At 44.1% G+C, this 22,422-nt stretch overlaps 1 protein-coding gene and 1 long non-coding RNA gene across 4 annotated transcripts; one reads left to right on the forward strand and one right to left on the reverse strand.

The window, feature by feature from the left end:
* Positions 1–6,790: 6,790 nt before the first annotated feature.
* Positions 6,791–10,595, reverse strand: LOC119301642. Of its 3 annotated transcripts, none has more exons than XR_005147136.1 (4): positions 8,628–10,595; positions 7,952–8,169; positions 7,689–7,793; positions 6,791–7,527 (listed from the first exon to the last, which is right to left on the reverse strand). It is a non-coding gene; the product is annotated as an uncharacterized LOC119301642 (long non-coding RNA). The 3 variants fall into 3 exon arrangements; XR_005147137.1 differs by having other exon boundaries at positions 6,791–7,321; positions 7,425–7,527; positions 7,689–8,169; XR_005147135.1 differs by having other exon boundaries at positions 7,689–8,169.
* Positions 10,596–11,234: 639 nt separating this feature from the next.
* On the forward strand, positions 11,235–11,897 carry LOC119301641 (zinc finger protein 3-like). The gene has a single exon (XM_037578637.1). It carries the CDS (start codon positions 11,306–11,308, stop codon positions 11,768–11,770), a length of 465 nt encoding a protein of 154 aa, XP_037434534.1. The 5' UTR covers positions 11,235–11,305; the 3' UTR covers positions 11,771–11,897.
* The last annotated feature ends 10,525 nt before the right edge of the window (positions 11,898–22,422 follow it).

The following is a 22,422-nucleotide window of genomic DNA, read 5'->3' on the forward strand; positions in this document are numbered from 1 at the left end:
AAGGCTTTAGCATTAGGGGTGGCCACCTACAGATCAGGAAACAAAGGAACAAGAAGATGGGTTTCTCGCATAAAACTAACTTCTGTTGCATCCATGTCTCAAAACTAAGCAAGAAAGATGGATTCTACCTCCTCCATCTCATGATTGAGTTCAGCATGGATCACCAAAAGCTTCGCATGACAAGCAGAAATGATGATCATATCCGCAAGTGGGTAGAATCTCATGGAGAAGCGGATATAAACTTAGAAATGACTTCTTTTGCATCCAGAGGGACATTGCGACGATCATCATGAAAGAAGTCGTCGATGAGAAGGGGATGTTCCACCACGGCCCTATATCGTGAGCTGACGTCCGAACTCGCATAGGGATGCAACGTCATGACCTCATGTCATTCAAGAAGCTAGGGTCCATCCTCGATGATATGGAAGGATGGAACTTCTAGTGATTTATAATGTCGACGATGATGATATGTGTCGGTTGAACTTGTATAGTTTCTGTAGCGATGAAACGTTGTGATGTCCACGGTCACTGCCGAACTTGCGTAACACTACTTTGTTAGTTTGGGTACGATGACCTGCGTACCTCTAGTTAATTAGTTTGCGTACTATATGTTGCATCTAGTTGCTAACCCTTTCTTTTTTCGTGTTGCACTAGTATATTTTGTTGCATATGATTGTACACTCTCTTGATGAAGATGCATCTCTAACAGGTACCTAGATTCTAGATGGCGAAGAAGCAGTGCTACGTCGTGTACAAAGGGAAGGCTCCGGGAGTGTACGACGAGTGGCCTGAGTGTTAGGCGCAAGTGGATGGGGTCTCGGGCGCCGGCCATAAAGGCTTCAAAAGCAGACAAGAAGCCGAAGCTAGTTACTTGAGATTCACGCTAGCGCGGGAGAGGACTCGTAACCGCTGCCTCATGTACTGCATAGTTCCGCTCTCACTCATAGTGATAGCTCTTCTCACGTATATCATTGTTTAGATGGATGACGATGTAGTTGCAAGTATTCGAGAGTTGTATTGCTATTTTCGAGACGATGACGAGAGACCACTTTGTGTTGGATGATGATTATGATGATGACATGATTTGATGACACTATTTGTATGTATATGCTATGATTACATTTGTATGTGTATGATATGCTAGAGATTATTGTATAAAGCCCTAAACAATATTCAGCAGCACAAAATATGGAGCAGATTTTTTTTTTCAAAAACTAATAACAGTAGCGCGGGATATGGCTTTAGCAACAGCGTGTTCTTAGCAGTAGCACTCTTTGTTCAAGGGCGCTGCAGCTATTAGCAGCAGCGCGTGTTGCAGACCAACGCTATTGCTAGGTAGCAGTAGCGCGGGCCAAACTGCGCTACTGATAAGCATTAGCTGTAGCGCCGTATCAGTAGCGCGGCTATCCGCGCTACCGATAAGCATTTAACCTGCGCTACTGATAAGCATTTAAGCCGCGCTATTGCTAGGCTTTTCCCTAGTAGTGCCTGGGTGAGGCGAGGAGGTAGCGGCGAGCACGGGCGGTTGCGGCGGGCGGCGCGAGCGGACGGGGCGAGTTGCAGAAGGCAGTGGCGCGGGCAGGGGCAGGCGTAAGTGGAAGCGGGTTGAGGGGGAAAGGAGGGGGACGGGAGCTCACCCCCGGTGCTGGGAAACGGGGCGGCGAGGCTCGGTGAAGCTGGTCGAGGCAGGACGGTGGGGAGGGTGATGGGTGGAGTGGCGACGGCGTCCTCGGGAGCTATTCCCATTCGGAGAAGGGAGCGAGAGGGAGTGGGGGAAGTGGAGCAGGTGGAGGCGTGGGGACCGAGGGGTCAACGGGGAGGGTGGTCTTATACCCTCCCCGTCGGCGCCCGCTAGATGGTTGGGGACGACCGTGCCCCTGTAGCGGCGCGGTTGGATGAACCGGGGAGGAGGCAAGTGGGTCGGCCGGTAGGGCCGCCTGATGGTGAAGGCCTAGGGGGCAGGGGAAAGTTTCCTTTTTCTTTATTTTTATCTTCTGTTTTTCTTTTTCTTTATTTTATGTTTTCTTTTTTAGTTTCAATTTATTTTAGTTTTACAAAATATAAAATTAACACCTAATTTAGAGTTATAATTAAGTCCACCGCCACAATAATTTTGGCATTAAAATAAAGTAGCTTGCATTTTTAAAATTTTAAGAAGGCATTTAAATAATTATTTTAGCCCATGTTTTTAATTATTTTTAGGCATTAAAGTACTTTATAAAAAGTTGATTTCTCCATCATAATTATCTATGTAATATTTACTACATTATGAACATTTTAGTTTTGACATTTGAAAACTTTAATTATTTGACTTCAATTTAAATTTAAATTTGGATTGTGTTTGAATCAAAGTAAGATTTAGCAACATCAATTGCAATGACATGGCACCATTAGTAGGGGATCATTGTAGCTTAATTATTATGGTGCTACAGAAGATGTAACTAGTGTGGAATTATTTTTTGGACGTAATAATGAGGCACTTTCCTGATGACAAGCGCAGATAGTGGGTTTCCTGGTGTTGCCCCGAACTCGCTTTTCCTCTTTCTCTCTAGCCTCGCTTTTCCTCTTTCTCTCTAGCCTTGCTGGTTTCAGTTCCTGAGACATTGTATTTCCGTTATGAAAGTAATGGAAAGGGGAAAAGTCCGGTTCGACAAATAATAATGAGGTACTTCCTTGCATGCGAAAATGTAGCTGGTGGGTGCCAACTGTCAGCCTCACCACATATTGTTCTCTTCCGATGGTTGTCGTACGTGACCACGTCGACCACGCCGCGCCGAGAGCACCAAAGCGGTGGACGACGGCGAGGCCTAGGAAGGGAATGACCCGGAGTCGGGGAGGACATGACATTGGATGCCCGCGCGAAGGGGAGTGCGAGGGTTGACTGGTTCGGCTGCGATGTGAGGTTGCCGTCGCCGGAGAATAACAGAAGGTGTGGGTGAGTAGAGAAATGACCTGACCAACAATGAAAGTAGGGTGGGGCGATGAGGCCTACGTGGCAGCACAGCCGGCCACGGAAGGCGGGACCAGGCGGTCCCGCGGGCGCTGGTTTGGGCGGCTAAAGTAAAAAGATCTAACATTGAAAAAACACGACAGCCATACTATTTCCATTAAAATGTACGATTGACATCACTCTTGTTTACTTGAATTAAAACACGATCTTCATTTGCAGAAGTAGCAACGGGGTGAAGTCTTCATTAGCTTCATCGGAAATGATAGAAAGACGGTAGCATTACTTAACAGTGAAATTATGGAGGCAAAACAGTTAGCAAAACATTGGCTCGTTTCAACATTGTCACAATATCATTAGCTTGATGGCAGGTTAACAAAGAATGGTGTCAACATGAGGATGGGAGTAGTTGATAAAACATGCACTCATAAATAGAAACATCTTCATTAGTTTACAGAAAACATAGAAATACAGTAGATTTACTTGAACAGCGTTACTTGTGTCATAAGCCTGCCAGATCTCGTGCATCGGATTCGGCACATCGGTGGGCTTGTCGTCCTTGTCGGCGAGTTTGGACGCAGGAGCGTATCGCTCAGGGTCAAGGTAGGCAGAGAACTGGGTCGCTACGGCCTGCATGCGCACCAGGAAGTTCCCACGGTGAAGCTTCTCAGCGGTGCGGATGAGTGTTGGTGCCGCGAGAGAGGAGCTGAAGCTAGCCATGGCCAAAAGGATGTGAGAGGGGAACTAGCTCTGAATACCATAAAAGGATTGTGTGAAACGAACGCGTTAGCACAGACGCGTTGCATGTTTATACAGGCAACAGGGTACATGGGATAGGGTTTGTTACGCTGTACAGATTAATCCCTACCCTAGCAACTATACTGAGATTGAGATCTATCTAAACAACCTGTCAAATCGGGTTACAAACAAACTCACACGACGCTAGAACCTTTTAGACTGTGTACGATTTATATATACAGCGTATGCAGATACACTACAATTCCCAACAGACAATACGCCTTGTCCGTTTCCAAGCCCCATTACCTTCTATTCTTCTGGCATGTTTTATTCTTCTGCGTTGTCCACCGCCGCTCGGCCTAGCTTTGTCGCCTTCGTCCGGTTGCCCGGCGTCGGCCACACAAGTCTCCCTAATCTCTCTGCCGTTGTACGTACTAGCAAAAAGACCCGTACGTTACAACAGGAAAAAAAGAGACTTAGCACCATTATAAAATGTTTATGTTTATATTGCACATCTGTTTTTCTCACAACATCACTTTTCCTATTTCATCTCGTGCTTTTGTCATATTTGTTTGTCTCCTCCCAGTGCGCCACTAAAATCAATCATGGCTGAAGTAGCTTGGGTAAATCGACTGGCATTGCAGCGGCTTGTCGATGATTATGCGTCTCTTGGAGACGTCCGTCGTGGCAATGAAGTGACGATGCGGTGTCATACCGGAAAAGTAGGTGAAGAATTGCATCTCTTTCCACAACAGCTGGTGTGTGTGGATGGTGCATGTCGGAGTCGTTTCTTGAAGACGTGCTCGATGAATAGTTCTTTTTTCTTTAGTGTGATGCAATCATACAGAACATCGTGGCGTGGGGTTGGTGCAGAGATCAGTGGTTTGATGCAAATCGCTAGGTGCAGTCCTTCGGTGGCTACTTGGCGTGGATGTTGTCTTGGTGTCGGTGTACCGGCTGGTGTTTCAATATTGTAGACGTATCATGCGTGACGCGGTCGGTTGTATGCTTGCATGCTGATGTGATCCGTATTGTCGGCATGAGTAGCACACGACGTACGCCGGCTGCATGCAAACGCAGTGATTCTGTGGGTGTTCACGTGTCTTTGGAGGCCACGCATGCATGTGGCATGGCTGAGGGTCGTGTGCCCGGTGGTTGCTCGCCGTGTATCGTATATATCCAAGTCGGCTGAAGTCCGCTCGCCCGCATCAGAGATTTGTGTACGCATATAGCTTTTGTCCATCCAGAGATCCGCGTACTTTTACGTGAAGGAAATCAACGCGGGAGCTACTCCATGCGCATGTCCTTTGCTGCTCCTCGCCGCTCAGGTGGGTGCATGGGTAGACGATGCTGCAGGCGCGTGGCTATGGAGCTGGAGAGGTGCCGGAGTTGCTGATGAGTCGCCCAGCCACCCGTTACGTCGTCGTTCGGCGAGTGTGCTCCGACAAAACTTGTGTCGATGCAGAGATGGGGTTTGCTGGTGGATCCGATCTTGAAGCCCGCCGCATGCAGTAGTGCCTAACCATCTCTCCTCTATTAGCAAAACAGCAACCAGACAAATTTGCATGGTCGCCGGTGGCCTAGCTCCTGGCTCTGCTGCCAGATCGTGGTGGAGGGAGGAGAAGAGGCTGGTGCTCCGAATCGGGGATGGGAGGAGCTGGGAGGTGGCGCGCCGGCCTCGTCGTATTGGTCGGGTGCGGCGACGGCCGTCAACTCTCTTGGGCGAAAAACGGGTCGGGGCGTGGGGCGTCAGGGCTCGGTGCTGCTTAACCACGTTGTGTGGCTTAGAGTCCTGCGCAGATTGGTTTGGTGGATACGTGGACCAGGCAGGGAGCAACGGATGACGGCCTAACGTAAACTTAGTATCACTTCGAATATGTTTTAAATTTAAACTGAAAGCTTAAAATCACGGAAAAAAACATATTGTGACGGTGAACCCACGGAGTCAATCCATGCTTTATTATTACTAGTACAAATTCCCGTGCGTTGCACCGGGCGATAAAAGTGGTAGAACCTACTTGATGGTTCATTTTTCGTCATATTTTATATCCAATTTTAATAAATGTTGAACATGGAAATTTCCTTTTTTAATAAAACTTTAATATTTCGTATAAAAATGCGTTGCCATGGGAAATGAATTGAACAGATGATTACGTTACGTGGATAACAAAATGGAACATTGGTTTCTAAAATTCTTGCTCGTCCATTATTATGAAAAAAGAAAGTCTTCTTGTAAAGCCAATATTTAAGTTCAAGACGACTCAAGATTACCAACAAATAGTCCATATTTCATAATCTTTTTTGCAATAGAAGCTTTGGTGTTAATTTCAGCCGAAATTATACTCTATGATCCAATGTGAGCTTATTATCACCAGAATTTTTTATGAAGCTACGCCGCTCGTTGAAACTGGTCTTTGGCGATCGATGGGCGGTCTTCATCGCTCCGGTCACTCTTCGGGCTGTAGGGCAGCCTTCTGTGGCGCCGGATCTATCCGTTCACCTCTTTCTTCCTCCTAGTGCTATGCCAACAAGGAGGCAGTGTTTCTTCTGTTCGAGGCTATGTATGGCCTAAAGTCGTAGCAACCTCGTTGCCCCAAGTGGCTCGTTCCCGACAACAGTGAGGTGGAACCTACACGGATGCAAGGACCCAATCATGTTTTGCATCAGTTTGAGCTCCTTTTTGCAAAATTCTAAGGACTTGTTATGTATTTTTCTTGTTTCTTTAGGGCCTAGAGTCATGTTTTTGATAATGATAATAAAGATACAGGATCCCCCCTCTGATAAAAAAACTTTGGTAATAGCTCATCTAAATAAATTATAATGTTTTTCACTTGTATACTGTACACGTAATCTTACGTCAATCTTCCACATAGATATAAAATCAAAGCCATTGGATATTCAATCGTTAATTCTATTATTTCTCTAATGAACCTTTTTATTCTACTTTTTCACTGGCCCTGCAGGGAATAGCTACGTCACGGCAACCAGATTGTTATATAACATATCATCACTATACTAAAAAAATAGGCGGTACATTACCACGACATCTACGATCCATATGATAAGCAATAGTGGCCCCTAGCTCGTACAAGTGCAGTATCCATATTAGAAGGTTCAGCACACTTTCCTGCTCCATCATTGCTAAAGTTGAGTACTACAATATGAGTGGCAAAGTACAGACCTATAACCGTATTTCAAATAGGCATAAGATGGAGAATATATACCCTCCAGGAGTGTCACCTCCTTGATGGTTCCAACAAATTGATATCATTGTTTGACTACTTCTGTAAGAAATATAATGTTCCAATAAATTGGTATCCAGATTTAATTTGACTACTTCTCTAAAAAACTTACTACATATAGTGTGTAGACACTTGAAATCTGGAAATCGCAAGATCCTCCTCATCCCCGAAAATCGTGAGATCCTCTTCGTCCTTGGAACGCCTCACCGGTGTATCATCTACACACCATGGGTCGCGGTCGGCGGTTCCCAATCTGTTGGAAGAAAGGCGGCCATGGTGAGCTCGCCATGTACTTTAAGCGGCTCCACTTTTCACATCATGTCATGAAATATCATTGTCGATTGGGGGAAATCCATTAGAATCTCGGCTATCTCATTTCTTCTTTCAGCCACATCTCACATAAACCAAAGCTTCAGAATTAGAGTATTGCATGGATTTTTAAACTCAGTAAACTGTGTAGAAATGGTACGATGAGAACAGAGCAGTAAAGTGATCACCTTAGAAAGTTCCTGACTAATGTCAGTTTTTTCATAACCAAAAGCACCAGGAATAGCACCATGTTCCTCCGAAAACTAAGGGGAGCAATGCATCACGCACATGCTGGAACCATTTCAACATAGGTAAGATTGAGATTTAATGGCGTCGGAAGGAAATGATAAAACAACATCTGGAAATTTTGGTCATGCAGGAAGAGAAACCATGATAAATAAAACCACACATTTTATTATGGAAATTGAACCTCAGGATAATTCGTAGACAACCTGTCCTATAAGAAGAGGTATATCCACAGAACGAAGGTCTCTATGTAAGCACATGCCATGACTGCAGCTCAATAAGTTCCATGCATTAAGCTAGTAATTTAGTCCCTACAAAAGTCAAACAAATTAACTTTCTTACCTGAAGCATAGTAAATTCTTTTTGGATGCCCTGATATTCCAACTCTAGTATTGTATCTTGCATACATAGCAACAACAATTTTTCAAATAAAGGTAAGCAATGGTAGAAAACATGGGTTGAAGCATACTAAGTTCTTTTTGGATGCCCTGAAATTCCAACGCTAGTACTATATCCTGCATACAACTCTATACTCTATCCTGCATACATAACAACAACAGTTTCTCAAATAAAGTTAAGCAGTGGTAGAAAACATGGAATCAAGGCTGTATTGACCAACTGGAGCTTTGTAAATTGCTTTCCCATGGAACCAAGCGGAAGGGCGACATGGTGGTTCATCAAATTATTCTGAAAGACAATTGTCAGAGAGTCAGAAAGCATTGCATGTGCACATGGGTTAATAATGACAATCTGACTTATTTTTGGAAATTTCAAAAGCTCACACTTTGAATATCTTAATCAAGTGAGTGCACATGCAGCAAGGTGCACTCTCTTGTGACCTTTGTCCTATCTATGTATGCGATAAAAAAATACTGAGCGGTACCTCAAGAAAAACAGAAAATTATGCAATGTTGTACAATGTAGGTCAAGAGTGATGTTTGTACCTGGTGACTATTTTCTAGACATTATGTCCCATTATGTATAAATGAATCTGGTTTTCAGATGACAAATGATATAATCACATTTTTAATAGCTCAAATATATCTATAGGAAAGCCTACAAAAACAATAATCATATTGTACTAAGTTTACAAAAATTGGTTCAAAAGATTGTATGGTAAGAACAGCTTATAGGATTTATTTTACCTGGTTAATGACTTGAAGCACGCAATGAAAACTCCATACATTTTCTTGAAGCAGCAATTCAACAAACGTTTGGTGCATGATCCTTTTATCATGAAACCATAATTGGACATGTAGTAAAAGTCCCCCAGTAATCAACTTTCTAAACTGCACATCATGTAACTTCAGTAGAGTATGTAATAGTAAAAAAAAAATCCTATTTTGAAGACAAATCTCAAGAGTCGATTTGTAGGCTTTCATGTTGGAGCTGCAGGTAAGAACCAGCAAGAGAGCACGACCGGCCCAGCAGAGCTGAGAGTGCACACTCTCCAAACCAGAGGGGCAGAAGTAAGCCAACATGGTGTTAGGCGGGAGTTGCGCTATAGAGCAAGGTGAAGGAGACTGACCTTGGGCTGGTGGTGCGGGTGTAGCAGCAGCATCCGCGGTCAAATTAGGGATCAGAGGTAGTAACACAACAACACAAACAGACCAAATTATATATTACTGCACTGTAATAGAGCGACAACCAAAAATCATAGTCAGGCATCAGCAAATAGCATACAAATCAGGCCAAAATAAGCATTGAAGTTTTGCTCAAATTGGGGATCAGAGGTAGTAACATAGTAACACAGGCATCAGCAAATAGCATACAAATTTCTCCAATATTTGAATCAATGAAACCCAGATAAGAAACTTGATCAAAGGAACAAAGGAACAAAGGAACAAGCTGGTCAAGTATTTCACATCTTTCACAAGAGAAACGTGATTTGCTTGATTGCTCATTGAATCTGCAGTTGTTAAATATCTGATGTAGCATCTAAAGGTCCAACACAAGTAGAAGGACAGATTCATCAAAACTGTTGTTTCTGAATGTAGGTGTGGAGCGAGGAGCTCCTAAATCTCTAGAACTCTATCCATAACCCTGCTCTCAATTTCTGTTTTTTTTGTATTGATACATGTACAGTCGATATTAGTCTGCTCATAATCAGTCAATCACTTCGTCACTTTTGCTAAGACTTCTAGCAAGGACACATAAACACACCAATGTTCACAGCATGATCAAAAACCGATTGAGCAGCTATTAATACGGCAACATTATACGGCAGGAAACATAACTACGACAATTGCAAGATCACATAGTAGCAGTTGAATTGCAACATTATACCACAGGAAACAGGAGAAGCAAGGGAAGAATTATATCTGTATCATATCCCAAGCGACGGTGCAATGCTCGCTGGTGGCGCTGGCCTGATTCACGATTCCGGCAGAGAACAATTCAACGGTGCACTGCTCGCTGGTGGCGCTGGCCTGGTTCTGGATTCCGGCAGAGAACAATTCAATATATAGCATCGAACTACAAATCCTGGTCGGTACGGTTTCTTTGTTTGAGAAGGACACGGGAGCAGGAGTTTGACAAGGACACGGAGGCGGAAAGGGTATCCCGCTCGCTCTTTCTCGACGAACAGAGCAACGACAGCAAGGGCGAGGAGTTTAGCAGAGATTGGGCACGGGCGGAGGTGCGAGCGGTGGAGTCCAGGCATGCAGCGGCGGGAGACGAAGCAGACGACGACGGCGATGAGGAGGCCTCGGGCATGGGATCAGCGACCATGGCGCTCCTGTAGAGAAGAAACCAGGGAGGGAGATGAGCAGGGGGAACCGGAGGGAGAGGTGAGAAAGGAGTGGGGCGGCGCTCATCTGCGGTGGCGATGGTGGCCTCTGGCGGCGGGGTTGGCTGGCCTCGGTTGGGCGCGAGCTCGGGCAGGGCTGAGGAAGAAGGGGCGCGAGCGACGCGGGACCTGCTGGTGGTGCTGCTGCTGGCCACCGGCGGAAGCGAGCTCCGGCTCGAGGAGTCGAGGAGGCCGCGAGGCAGAGCACAGGCAGCAACGACACGCAGTTGCGGGCGCGACGCGGACGGCGGGAGGCGGGGTCCGGCGGTGGGTAACGGGCAGCGTGCGGCGGCGCGGCTCGAGGAGCTCGCGGGCGCGGGCGCCGTCGCCGTCGCCGTCGCCATAGCCATCGCGAGAGAAATGGATAAGACTACGAGGCTGGCGGTTGCAATTCAAATAAATACAAGGGGCTTTCTGCAAAATGTAATGTTATATACAGACTCACTAAAACAAGGATTGCGGGTTAATTTCATGTAAACCGAAGGACTTTTTTGCAAAATCACGCTCGACGACGGACGAGGGAAACCCAAATTTGCTCGGACCGCGGGTTGAATAATCCAAACGACAGGGTGTTTTGTGCAAAAATGAATCGTTTTCCCCGATCCACTTAAACAGGGACTGCGGGTTGAATTCTTGAAAATAGAGGGGCTTTTTTTGCAAAAGTGACGACGACGTACGACCAGAAACACTCCGTGCTTTATTAGTATAGGGAAAGAAAAGATTAAAATTAAAATTAAAAATTAGGGAAAGATTATTATACTCCGGAGTTATTTGGTCCGGTTCGGCCAGGCGCTCTTCCGTCGCCACAGACGTAGCAAATGACGGGGAAACGTGCGCGACGTACGTCCACACCAACACAGGCTGCGGTCACTAGCCTGATCGCGAGGAACAGTAACCGTCAGGTGTGGCACGTGGGGTATATAGTTTCCTTTGCTTAGCACCACAGTTTCACTCGCAAATCATTGGCTCTGTTTCTCTCACGCGCGACACAGAAGCATCACACGTAGTCACTTACTGTAGGTCTCTGTGCCTTCAATGGAACAGGTAAACTGGGAGCAGGGCGAGCAGGAGCTCAACCTTGAGCTCACCCTCCGCATGACCTGGGCGACGGCGGCGGAGGCGGAGGCGGAGCAGGGCGGCTTCTTCCTCTGCGTCTACTGCGACCGCATGTTCCGCAGCTCCCAGGCGCTCGGCGGCCACCAGAACGCGCACAAGCACGAGCGCAGCGTCGCCAAGCGCCGGCGGGAGATCGCCGCCAGCACGCGCGCGCATGGGCCGGGCGGCGCGCCTGCCGCGGCGCACGACGCAAGGCCGGGCGGGTACGCCGGTGACAGCGACTTCATATCCGCCGATGTGAAGGCGAGGACAACGGAGCCGCTCAACACCGCTGCTCCGATGCTTGCTGAGATGGCGCGCAAGCGCGGCAGGGCCCCGTCGGAGTACGGCGACGGTGCCTTCGAGCACGCCGCCGACGAGGTGGACCTGTCTCTCAGGCTATGATCGGATCCGCTGATTCGTCACTCGACAACTTTACTTGATTGCTAGCATTTCCTTTCGGTATGCCAATGTCTGCTTTGCGGTTCATGTGAAATGAATTGTTTGTTTCAGACTCTTGTGTGTTGGATAAGATTGATCTCTTCTTAGCTAGTTGAGTGTGGCCGATGGTATTATTCCTTAACCAGAAGACATGCTGGTTTACATTTACCGGAGATTTGGTCTGTCCTCTCTTGTTTAAATCTTTGATCTAGTTCGCTGATTGATTTCGAGTTTCTTGATAGAGGATTCCTCAACCTCAAGTTATTCAAATCGTGCATATTCCATGTGAGATTTCTCGTTTCAAAAACAAATACTATATGCTCCCGATCGATTTAACTGGACGTATATGCTTCGCTGGTTATCTCTATCACTACTTGTGCAACAGCCACCTGCCGAAACTCTACTGTCTCACCAAGGGGTCAGCTTGGTAAGGTACCCAACAAAAAATTGCAAGCAAAAAAGAAAAAACTCTACTGCCTCTAAGTTCCAAAAACGTGCCCGAAATATACTGAGGTAGGGAAAGGATCTTTCTAAAGAAAAGAGAGAGAATGTCTCACGTACTAAGAATCTAAGATACAGTGTAAAAGGATGTGTAATAGGCAGTTTATAAGATTTTTGTTTAGCTGGAGGAGAGAGAAAAAACGGGGTGTAGAATTACAGAGGGCTGTAGTATGGGCTCCAACATCTTTTGTGAGAGAGAAACGTAGAACACATATTAATGGCACAACATACAAATATGATTAACAATTGTATGAGTGCGCTATTAATTAGGTTGACAGAGTACCGGATTTGGTTATGACAACATGTACTCAAGTGGAGCGGGATTTTGATTGGCCTGCGCCTTAATGTCATGGCAACATCTTCTATCCCGTTTGGATTCGGTTAACTTGACAGAAGAAAGGGATGTGTTTCGCTGAAATCTCACTACATTTAGATCCTTCACATTTGACACTATGTACCGTGCACTCTCGCACTCAGAGATTCCCGTGGATAACTAATCTAGAAATCAAAGATATCACTGACAATTAAGATTTTCATGTGGTGTCTTTGGAGAGTTGTGCTAACAAAAGACAACCTCGCTCAACGCAACTGGTAAGGAAATAAGAAGTGTAGCTTTTGTACGCATGACAAGACAATTAAACACCTCTTCTTTCAATTCAAGTCCGCGCGTTCTATATGGTCAGTCATCCAAATAGCGTTCAATTTGTATTCACCCACAAGTGTTGCCAACATATATGGTCACTGACTTGATGGGATACTTAGTACTTTTAATACGCTAATACGAGTGGGAGCGTCTGCCTTATTATGGTCGCATTGACTATATAGAAACGATTGTGTTTTTAATGGCAAAACCTCTTATCCTATGCAGGTTATTTACCGTTGTACGCACTGGCTTCGTATGTGGTCTACGCTATAGCAAACGGACACTACTATAGAAAAGGCTATAGGTAGATACTTAGTAGTACATGGGGTTAGCACCAAACGCTACTGTTAAGTAGTAGTAGCGAGCTGTCGAAACAAGCGCTACATGTACTATGTAACAGTAGCGCGGGGTGCCGCGACAAGAGCTGCTGCTAAGTGGGCTACACAGTGCCCCCACGGGCTGGCCATATAGTAGCTAAGCAGGTCGTCGTACCGCGCTACTGCTAAGCCCGTTAACGGTAGCACGAATCTCTAACCCCCGCTGCTATTGTCGCAAGCTTGGGCCCAGCTCCCAGGCCGGCCCACTTAGCAGCAGCATGGGCTTTGACACCGCGGTACAGCTAATAGTCTTAGCAGTAGCGCGCGCCCGTAACCCGCGCTACTGCTAAGCTAGCCCTATCTTCTTCCTCCATGGCCCGCTCAACTACCTCTCCCTCACTCTCCACTCGCACTCTCTTGCTCGCTCTCTCCGCCGCCGCCGCTGTCACCCCCAATGTATCCCCCTCCCCCTCCTCCCTCCTCCTCCTCTCGCCGCCCTCCTCCCTCCTCCTCGTCACCTGTCATCCTCCTCTCCCTCCCTCTGTTCTCCTCCCTCCCCCATCCCGACCTCCTCCTTCTCTCCTTTCTCCATCCCTGCCTCCCTCCTCCTTCCTTCCTCCCTTCCTCCCTCCCCCATCTATATTTTTTGAATAAAATAGAACATATAGGTTATATGAATAGAATGTAGTCATTTTGAATAGAATAAAAATAGAAAATATAGGTAGAATGGAGGTTTTTTTAATAGAATAGATAGGTAGAATTTTGTTGTAGAATGTAGAAATTTTGTTGTAGAATTTTGCATAGAATAGAATAGATACGTAGAATGTAGGTATTTTGAATAGAATAGAATAGATAGGTAGAATGTAGGTATTTTGAATAGAATAGAATATATAGGTAGAAATTTTTTTGTAGAATTTTGAATAAAAAAATTAGTAATAGAAATTTTTAGTAAAAAAATTGTAATATAAATTTTTAGGTATAGAAAATTTTCAATTACAGAAATGTATTGGAATACTATATGAGAATTTTTTAGGTATCAAATTTAGTAGCAAAATTTAGGTATAGAAATTTTAGTAATTTTATTTTTCAATATAGAAATTTATTGGACAATTTAATTATTTTATGTCATTATCACTTTCTCACTAAAGAATGGTATATGAGATTTGATGATCTAAAGTTTTCACTCGATGGAATATGCAGGCTCTATCGTCGGAGCTTCGTCTACTTCCCTACACCTGAGTCGGTGAGCTAGCTAAAAGTTCACCTCCTCCTTCTCTTCTCCTCGGACATGTGTATGATGATATTTGGACATGTGGCCTTGGTTTGCAGGAACACCTCCGAGCGGCCTATGTTTTGCCAGAATGTTGATTAATTTATGTTCTTGGCAAATTTCAGGCGCTCGATATGTCCTGTTTTAGCAAAGGTCATGCGGGGATTTTCCGTGGATTTCAGCATGACTTGTGCTATAATGTAGGAAATATTGAGTGCACGTGATTTGCTGGAACAGGAATTAAATGACATTCTGACAAACCATAGGTCATTGTTTTATGTAATTACTCGATATATGTAACGGTCTGACTATCATTCTGTCGGGCTCCTTATGTGACTTTCAGTCTGCTCTTGAAGGAAGAATGCCGACTATAGTCGTGGGGGTCGCTTCCTTTCCTTCTTATCGTGATTTACCTTGGTAATGCACGAGAGAAGGAGGGGAAGCGACCATCACCGATGGTTGAAATATTTGTGAGGGAGTGTCCACCGTATACTGTAGTATGAGAGAGAAAGACTCCTATCTATTGTCGTGGGGGTCGCTTCTTCATTCGAAGGTGCTAGACATTTTGGTGTAATGCACTTTCGAATGAAAAGAGGAGCGACCATCACCGACGGTCGCAAATGTCAGAGAGGAAGAAACCCGACTGTTATCGTGGCGGTGGCTTCTCCTTCGTTCTCGTGTAATAGATATTTTGGTGTAATGCACTCGGGAACGAAGGGAGGAGAGACCATCACCGACGGCAGAATATACCAGAGAGGGAGTGTCCACCATAAACACCACGCGAGATGAGAGTTTTCAAGGAAAGACTCGACATACCGAAAGTCAACCCATGGTGAATAGTGATCTGTGTGTTGAGTTCCTGGTAATTGCCGTCGATTTATAATCATTGAATTTTGAACAACAAATTGTCTGTCGATGATGGGATCCCCGAGTGCGAATACTGTTGCGACAATCGGGGTATGTGCGATAGGGAGCCTTACCTGCAAAATGGTAGGTTCTTACCCTTCAAGATGGAAGAGACCTTTGATGTTTGTACGGTACACAACAACGACAAGTATTTCTTCGTAATTAATCATGACTTGTGCTTCTTTGCTTCAACGTGCAATTTCCGTTTTTTTAATTCGAGTAGTACATCCCCTGCCATGCAAGACCGTATGTCTTGCAGAAGCTCGGTTTCCAAGAGTTTGAGAATATGGAGATGAGGAGAGCTCACATCGGGACTAAACATGGTTATGCTTTTCGGGTTAAGCTCTACAATGAACTTAATCACTCACATTTTGGTTGCTCTAATTGTGGAGCTCTCTGCAAGGCATATGGATTTTAGTAGAATATGCAAATAACCTTTGATATTCGTCCTGAAGATGATGATATCGAAGATAATATCGACATTTGGGTGGATGTGTATATGCCTCCATTTTTTCCTAAATGTGAGTTTGTCAAACAAATTTTTTAAGTAACTTATATTGTTTATTTAAAATATTTGGTGTTCATCGCTACTAAACTTATTTATTTATAATTTTCAGCTTATTTCTTATCTTCAAGAAATACTCGGAAGGTTGTAGACAGGACGTACTACAACTATGGCTCCGGGCTTAATTGTGAGGAGAAAGGATATATTTTCTCACTTATAGATGATGTTGAGACTTTTAAGACCAATCACCTTATTATCCCAAATTTTAGTGGATATGTGCCACTAGTCCACGAGTTGCATGATGGTAACTTCATTGCCAAAAACTTGGTATGATTTTGTTAATGATGGTAACTTCATTATATACACTCTTCTTAAGTAAACAACATTGCTAACTATATAACTATAACTATAACTATATATATATATATATATATATATATATATATATATATATATATTACTATTATGTTGTTCAACGGAAGCTCCCGAAGGAGGTTGTGCCTGACATGATGCTTACCGAAGATCATATGTATATGATTAGCTTATGACTGTTTCCGCCGAAGGCTTACCAAAGTGCATACTCTATTTCTTTGAACGATGCAATGCTCAATAGAAAAGAATTGAACAAACTAATGAATGTGTGTACGCAACCGATTGGAGACAACATGCATGTGCACAAGCCACAAGTTGGTGATAGGTGGATCTCCATTCTCCATTTTGAAGATGGACCAGTTTACCTGTTTTATGCCATTTTACCTAAGAGAGAAGAGTAGATCCTAGGTAGTAAGAACAATTAGCTAGTGTTGATTATGACTATGATGATGAGGAGGAGTTATTATTATTATGATGATGAGTTATGTGCTAGAATGTGTTAGAATGATAAGTTGTTATATGACTCATAGATGATGATGATGATGATGAGGAGGAGGAGGTGGAGGAGGAGGAGTTGTTATTATGATGACGAGGAGTTGTTATATGACTATGATGATGGTGAGTTATTATATCATTGGGTGAAATAAATGCGGTTTAGATTCAAGTGGCCCAACTTGAATCTAATCCGCGTCTATTTCACCCAATGAGAGTTGGGCCACTTTGGATCCATCCAGTTGAGTCTAATCCGCGTTTATTTCACCCATGTTCATAAAATGATATGATGGGACTATTGTATAAAACCTGTACAAATGCAGCGCAAATACGTAGAAGAAAAAAATACAATTTTTTTTGCAGTAGTGTGGGTTATCCGGTAGCATCAGTGTGGGCTGAACAGCAGCGCTACAGGTAGTTAGCAGTAGTGATGGCCATGACCCATGCTACTGCTAGGTAGGGGTAGCAGTAGTGCCGGTTCAAACCACGCTACTGCTAAACATTAGCTGTGAAGGAAATATGCGCTAGAGGCAATAATGAAGTTGTTATTAATATTTCTTTATATCATGATATATGTTTATTATTCATGCTAGAATTGTACTAACCGGAAACTTAGTACATGTGTGAATACATAGACAAACAAAGTGTCCCTAGTATGCCTCTACTTGACTAGCTCATTAATCAAAGATGGTTATGTTTCCTGACCATAGACGTGTGTTGTCATTTGATGAACGGGGTCACCTCATTAGAGAATGATGTGATGGACAAGACCCATCCGTTAGCTTAGCACTATGACCGTTTAGTTTGTTGCTATTGCTTTCGTCACGACTTATACATGTTCCTATGACTATGAGATTATGCAACTCCCAAATACAAGAAGAACACTTAGTGTGCTATCAAACATCACAACGTAACTGGGTGATTATAAAGATGCTCTACAGGTGTCTCCGATGGTGTTTGTTGAGTTGGCATAGATCGAGATTAGGATTTTTCACTCCGTGTATCAGAAAGGTATCTCTGGGACCTCTTGGTAATGCACATCACTATAAGCCTTGCAAGCAATGTGACTAATGAGTTAGTTACAGGATGTTGCATTACGGAAGGAGTAAAGAGACTTGTCGGTAATGAGATTGAACTAGGTATTGAGATACCGATGATCGAATCTCGGGCAAGTAACATACCGATGACAAAGGAAACAACGTATGTTGTTATACGGTTTGACCGATAAAGATCTTCGTAGAATATGTAGGAACCAATATGAGCATCCAGGTTCCGCTATTGGTTATTGACCGGAGATGAGTCTCGGTCATGTCTACATAGTTCTCGAACCCATAGGGTTCGCGCGCTTAACGTTCGGTGACGATCGGTATTATGATTTTATGTGTTTTGATGTACCGAAGGAAGTTCGGAGTACTGGATGTGATCGCAGACATGACGAGGAGTCTTGAAATGGTCGAGACGTAAAGATTGATATGCTGGACGGCTATATTCGGACACCGGAAGTGTTCTGGGTGGTTTCGGTTAAAACCGGAGTGCCGGAGGGTTACCGGAACCCCCCCCCCCCCCGGGGAACTAATGGGCCTTAGTGGAGAGCGAGAGAGGGGGTAGCCAGGGCAGGCCGCATGCACCCTCCCCCTTGAGTCCGAATTGGACTAGGAGGGGGGCGGCGCCCCCCTTTTTCCTTCCCCTCTCCCACTCCTTCCTTCCCCCTCCTAGTACGACTAGGAAAGGATGAATCGTACTCCTACTAGGAGTAGGATTCCTCCTTTCCTTTGGGCACACCAAGGGTCGGCCGGCGTCCCCCCTTGCTCCTTTATATACGGGGGCAGGGGCACCCTAGAACACATAAGTTGATCATTGATCCCTTAGCCGTGTGTGGTGCCCCCCTCCACCACAATCCACCTCGGTCATATCATCGTAGTGCTTAGGCGAAGCCCTGCGAAGGTAGCTTCATCATCACCATCATCACGCCGTCGTGCTGACAAGCTCTCCCTCGACACTCAGCTGGATCACGAGTTCATGGGACATCACCAAGCCGAACGTGTGCAGATCACGGAGGTGCCGTACTTTCGGTACTAGGATCGGTCGGATCATGAAGACGTACGACTACATCAACCGCCTTGTCATAATGCTTCCGCTTACGGTCTACGAGGGTACTTGGACAACACTCTTCCCCTCTCATTGCTATGCATCACCATGACAGATCTTGCATGTGCATAGGAATTTTTTTTGAAATTACTGCGTTCCCCAATAGTGGTATTAGAGCCAGGTCTATGCGTAGATGTTATATGCACGAGTAGAACACAAAGGAGTTGTGGGCGTGGGTATATACATATTTCTTGCCGTCACTAGTTGATTCTTGATTCAGCGGTATTGTTGGATGAAGCGGCTCAGACCGATATTACGCGTATGCTTACGTGAGACTGGTTCTATCGACGTGCTTCGCACACAGGTGGCTAGTGGGTGGCAGTTTCTCGAACTTTTGTTGAATCGGATTGAATGAACAGATTTCTTTCTGAAGATCAAAAAGAAATCATTATACAACATTGTGGTTTTTGATGCGTTGGTAAGAACGGTTCTTGCTCGGCCCGTAGCACTGGTAGAAAAAGGGCCTGTTGTCCCGGTTCGTAAGGGCCTTTAGTCCCGGTTCCTGAACCAGGACTAAAGGGTCGGTACTAATGCCCTGACCCTTTAGTCCCGGTTCAAACCAGAACCGGGACTAAAGGCCCTCCACGTGGCCGGTCCACCTTTAGTCCTGGTTGGTAACACCAACCGGTACTAAAGGAAATTTTCTGATTTTTTTTTTGAATTTTTTTTCTGATTTTTTTGAATTTTTTTTGAATTTTTTTATTTTCAAATTTCTGAATTATTTTAACCTCTAATCTCTAATCACCCCTCATCATTCCAAATCATCTAACTTCCCGGACGGTCACCCATCCTCCCACTCCCCCAGCCTGAGCACGCTTAACTTCCGGGTTCTATTCTCCCTCGTTTCCAAGTCTGCACTCGTTGTTTTCCTGACAATAGTAAGATGTCAATCCTATTAACCCTCAGGAGTTTAGCTTGAGCATGAAGTCACACATTTCAATGTTTGAGTTTGAAACTATTGTTCTAAAAACAATAATTTTTTAGTAACACTAATATTTCTTGAATAAGTAGTTTGACCATTGTTTGACCACAGTTTGACCATAGTTTGACCAGATTTGACCAAAATTCAAAAAACTGAAATAATTATTTAATAACACTAATATTCTTGAATAATTATTTAGTAACACTAATACTTCTTGAATAAGTAGTTTGACCAGATTTAATGAAAATTTAAAAAAACTGAAATTTGAGCATAACTTTTTTTCCTTTTGGAAGAGGATTCTACAAATTTTCAAACAGGCCATAGGCCGTCTCCATCGGATGTAACTTTTCGAGTAGATGATTTTTCATATAAAAACTTTTTAATCCGAGTTCGTATGCAAAAGTTATGCCCATTTTACAAATTCCAGAGAGATTTTGTAAATAAAGTCGAAATTCATATTTGTAAATTTTCCCAACAACTAGACCACATATCACATGGGAAACTTATTTTATTTTATTTTTTTGACATTTCATCATTTTCTTTTGTTTTTTCTAAAACTGAAAAGGCGGTCCACAAGGGGGGAGAGAGTTTGAAAATGGGACCTTTAGTACCGGTTCGTGCCACGAACCGGTACTAATGCCTCAAAGCCCATTAGTCCCGGTTGGTGGCACCAACCGGGACTAAAGGTCTAACCTTTAGTACCGGTTGGTGCCACCAACCGGGACTAATGGGCATCGCACCCTTTAGTCCCGGTTCGAGGCACGAACCGGGACTAAAGGGCCCAGGTGAACCGGGACTAATGCCTTAGCCGCACGAACCAGGATAAATGCACCCATTGGTCCCGGTTCTGGACTGAACCGGGACTAATGGGCTTACCCGGCCTGGACCAAAGCCCCCTTTTCTACTAGTGTAGCAGCCACGTAAAACTTGCAACAACAAAGTAGAGGACGTCTAACTTGTTTTGGCAGGGCATATTGTGATGTGATATGGTCAAGACATGATGAGATATAAATTCTTGTATGAGATGATCATGTTTTGTTGAAGTTACTGGCAACTGGCAGGAGCCTTATGGTTGTCTCATTATTGCATAAGATGCAAGCACCATGTAATTGCTTTACTTTATTGCTATGTGATAGCAATAGTTGCAAAAGAAATAGTTGGCGAGACGACCATGTGACGACATATGGATAAAGATCAAGATGATGGAGATCATGGTGTCATGCCGGTGATGATGGAGATCATGACGGTACTTTGGAGATGGAGATCAAAGGCACAAAATGATGATGGCCATATCATGTCACATATTTTTATTGCATGTGATGTTTATCCTTTATGCATCTTATTTTTGCTTAGTACGGCGGTAGCATTATAAGATCATCTCTCACTAAATTTCAAGGTATAAGTGTTCTCCCTGAGTATGCACTGTTGCAACAGTTTGTCGTGCCGATACACCACGTGATGATCGGATGTGATAAGCTCTACATTCACATACAACGGGTCCAAGCCAGTTTTGCACACACAGAGTAGCGGGTTAAACTTGACGATCCTATCATATGCAGATATGGCCTCAGAACACCGAGACTGAAAGGTTGAGCGTGAATCATATAGTAGATATGATCAACATAGTGATGTTCACCATTGAAAACTACTCCATGTCATGTGATGATCGGACATGGTTTAGTTGATATGGATCACATGATCATTTAGATGACTAGAGGGATGTCTATCTAAGTTGGAGTTCTTAAGTAATATGATTAATTGAACTTTAATTTATCATGATCGAACTTAGTCCTGATAGTATTAGAAAATTATGTTGTAGATCAATAGCTCGCGTATAGCTTCCCCATTTTATTTATGATCTGTTCCTAGAGAAAACTATGTTGAAAGATGTTAGTAGCAATGATGCGGACTAGCTCCGTGATGTGAGGATTATCCTCATTGCTGCATAGAAGAATTATGTCCTTGATGCACCGCTAGGTGATGGACCTATTGCAGGAGCAGAGGCAGACGTTACGAACATTTGGCAATCTCGGTATGATGACTACTTGATAGTTTAGTGCGCCATGCTTTACGTCTTAGAACCGGGACTTCAAAAATATTTTGAATGCTGCAGAGCATATAAGATGTTTCAAGATGGAGGAGAATATATTAGTATTTCAAACTCATGCCCGTGTCGAAAGGTATGAGACCTTTGACAGTACTTTGCCTACAAGATGGAGGAGAATAGCTCAGCTAGTGAGCATGTGCTCAGAATGTATGAGTACTGCAATCACTTGAATCAAGTGGGAGTTAATCTTCCAGATAAGATAGTGATTGACACAATTCTCTAGTCACTATCACCAAGTTACTAGAACTTCATGATGAACTATAATATGCAAGGGATAACGGAAACGATTCCCAAGCTCTTCGCAATGCTAAAATTGGCGAAGGTAGAAATCAAGAAAAAGCATCAAGTGTTGATGGTTGACAAGACCACTAGTTTCAAGTAAAAGGGGAAGGGAAAGAAAGGGAACTTCAAGAAGAATGGCAAAGCAAGTTGC

This window comes from Triticum dicoccoides, chromosome 5A (genome assembly GCF_002162155.2).
Source record: "Triticum dicoccoides isolate Atlit2015 ecotype Zavitan chromosome 5A, WEW_v2.0, whole genome shotgun sequence".
Lineage (NCBI taxonomy): Eukaryota > Viridiplantae > Streptophyta > Magnoliopsida > Poales > Poaceae > Triticum > Triticum dicoccoides.

Excerpts from the sequence above, each read along its gene's own strand:
- LOC119301641 (XM_037578637.1), top strand. The coding sequence starts at position 11,306 with ATGGAACAGGTAAACTGGGAGCAGGGCGAGCAGGAGCTCAACCTTGAG.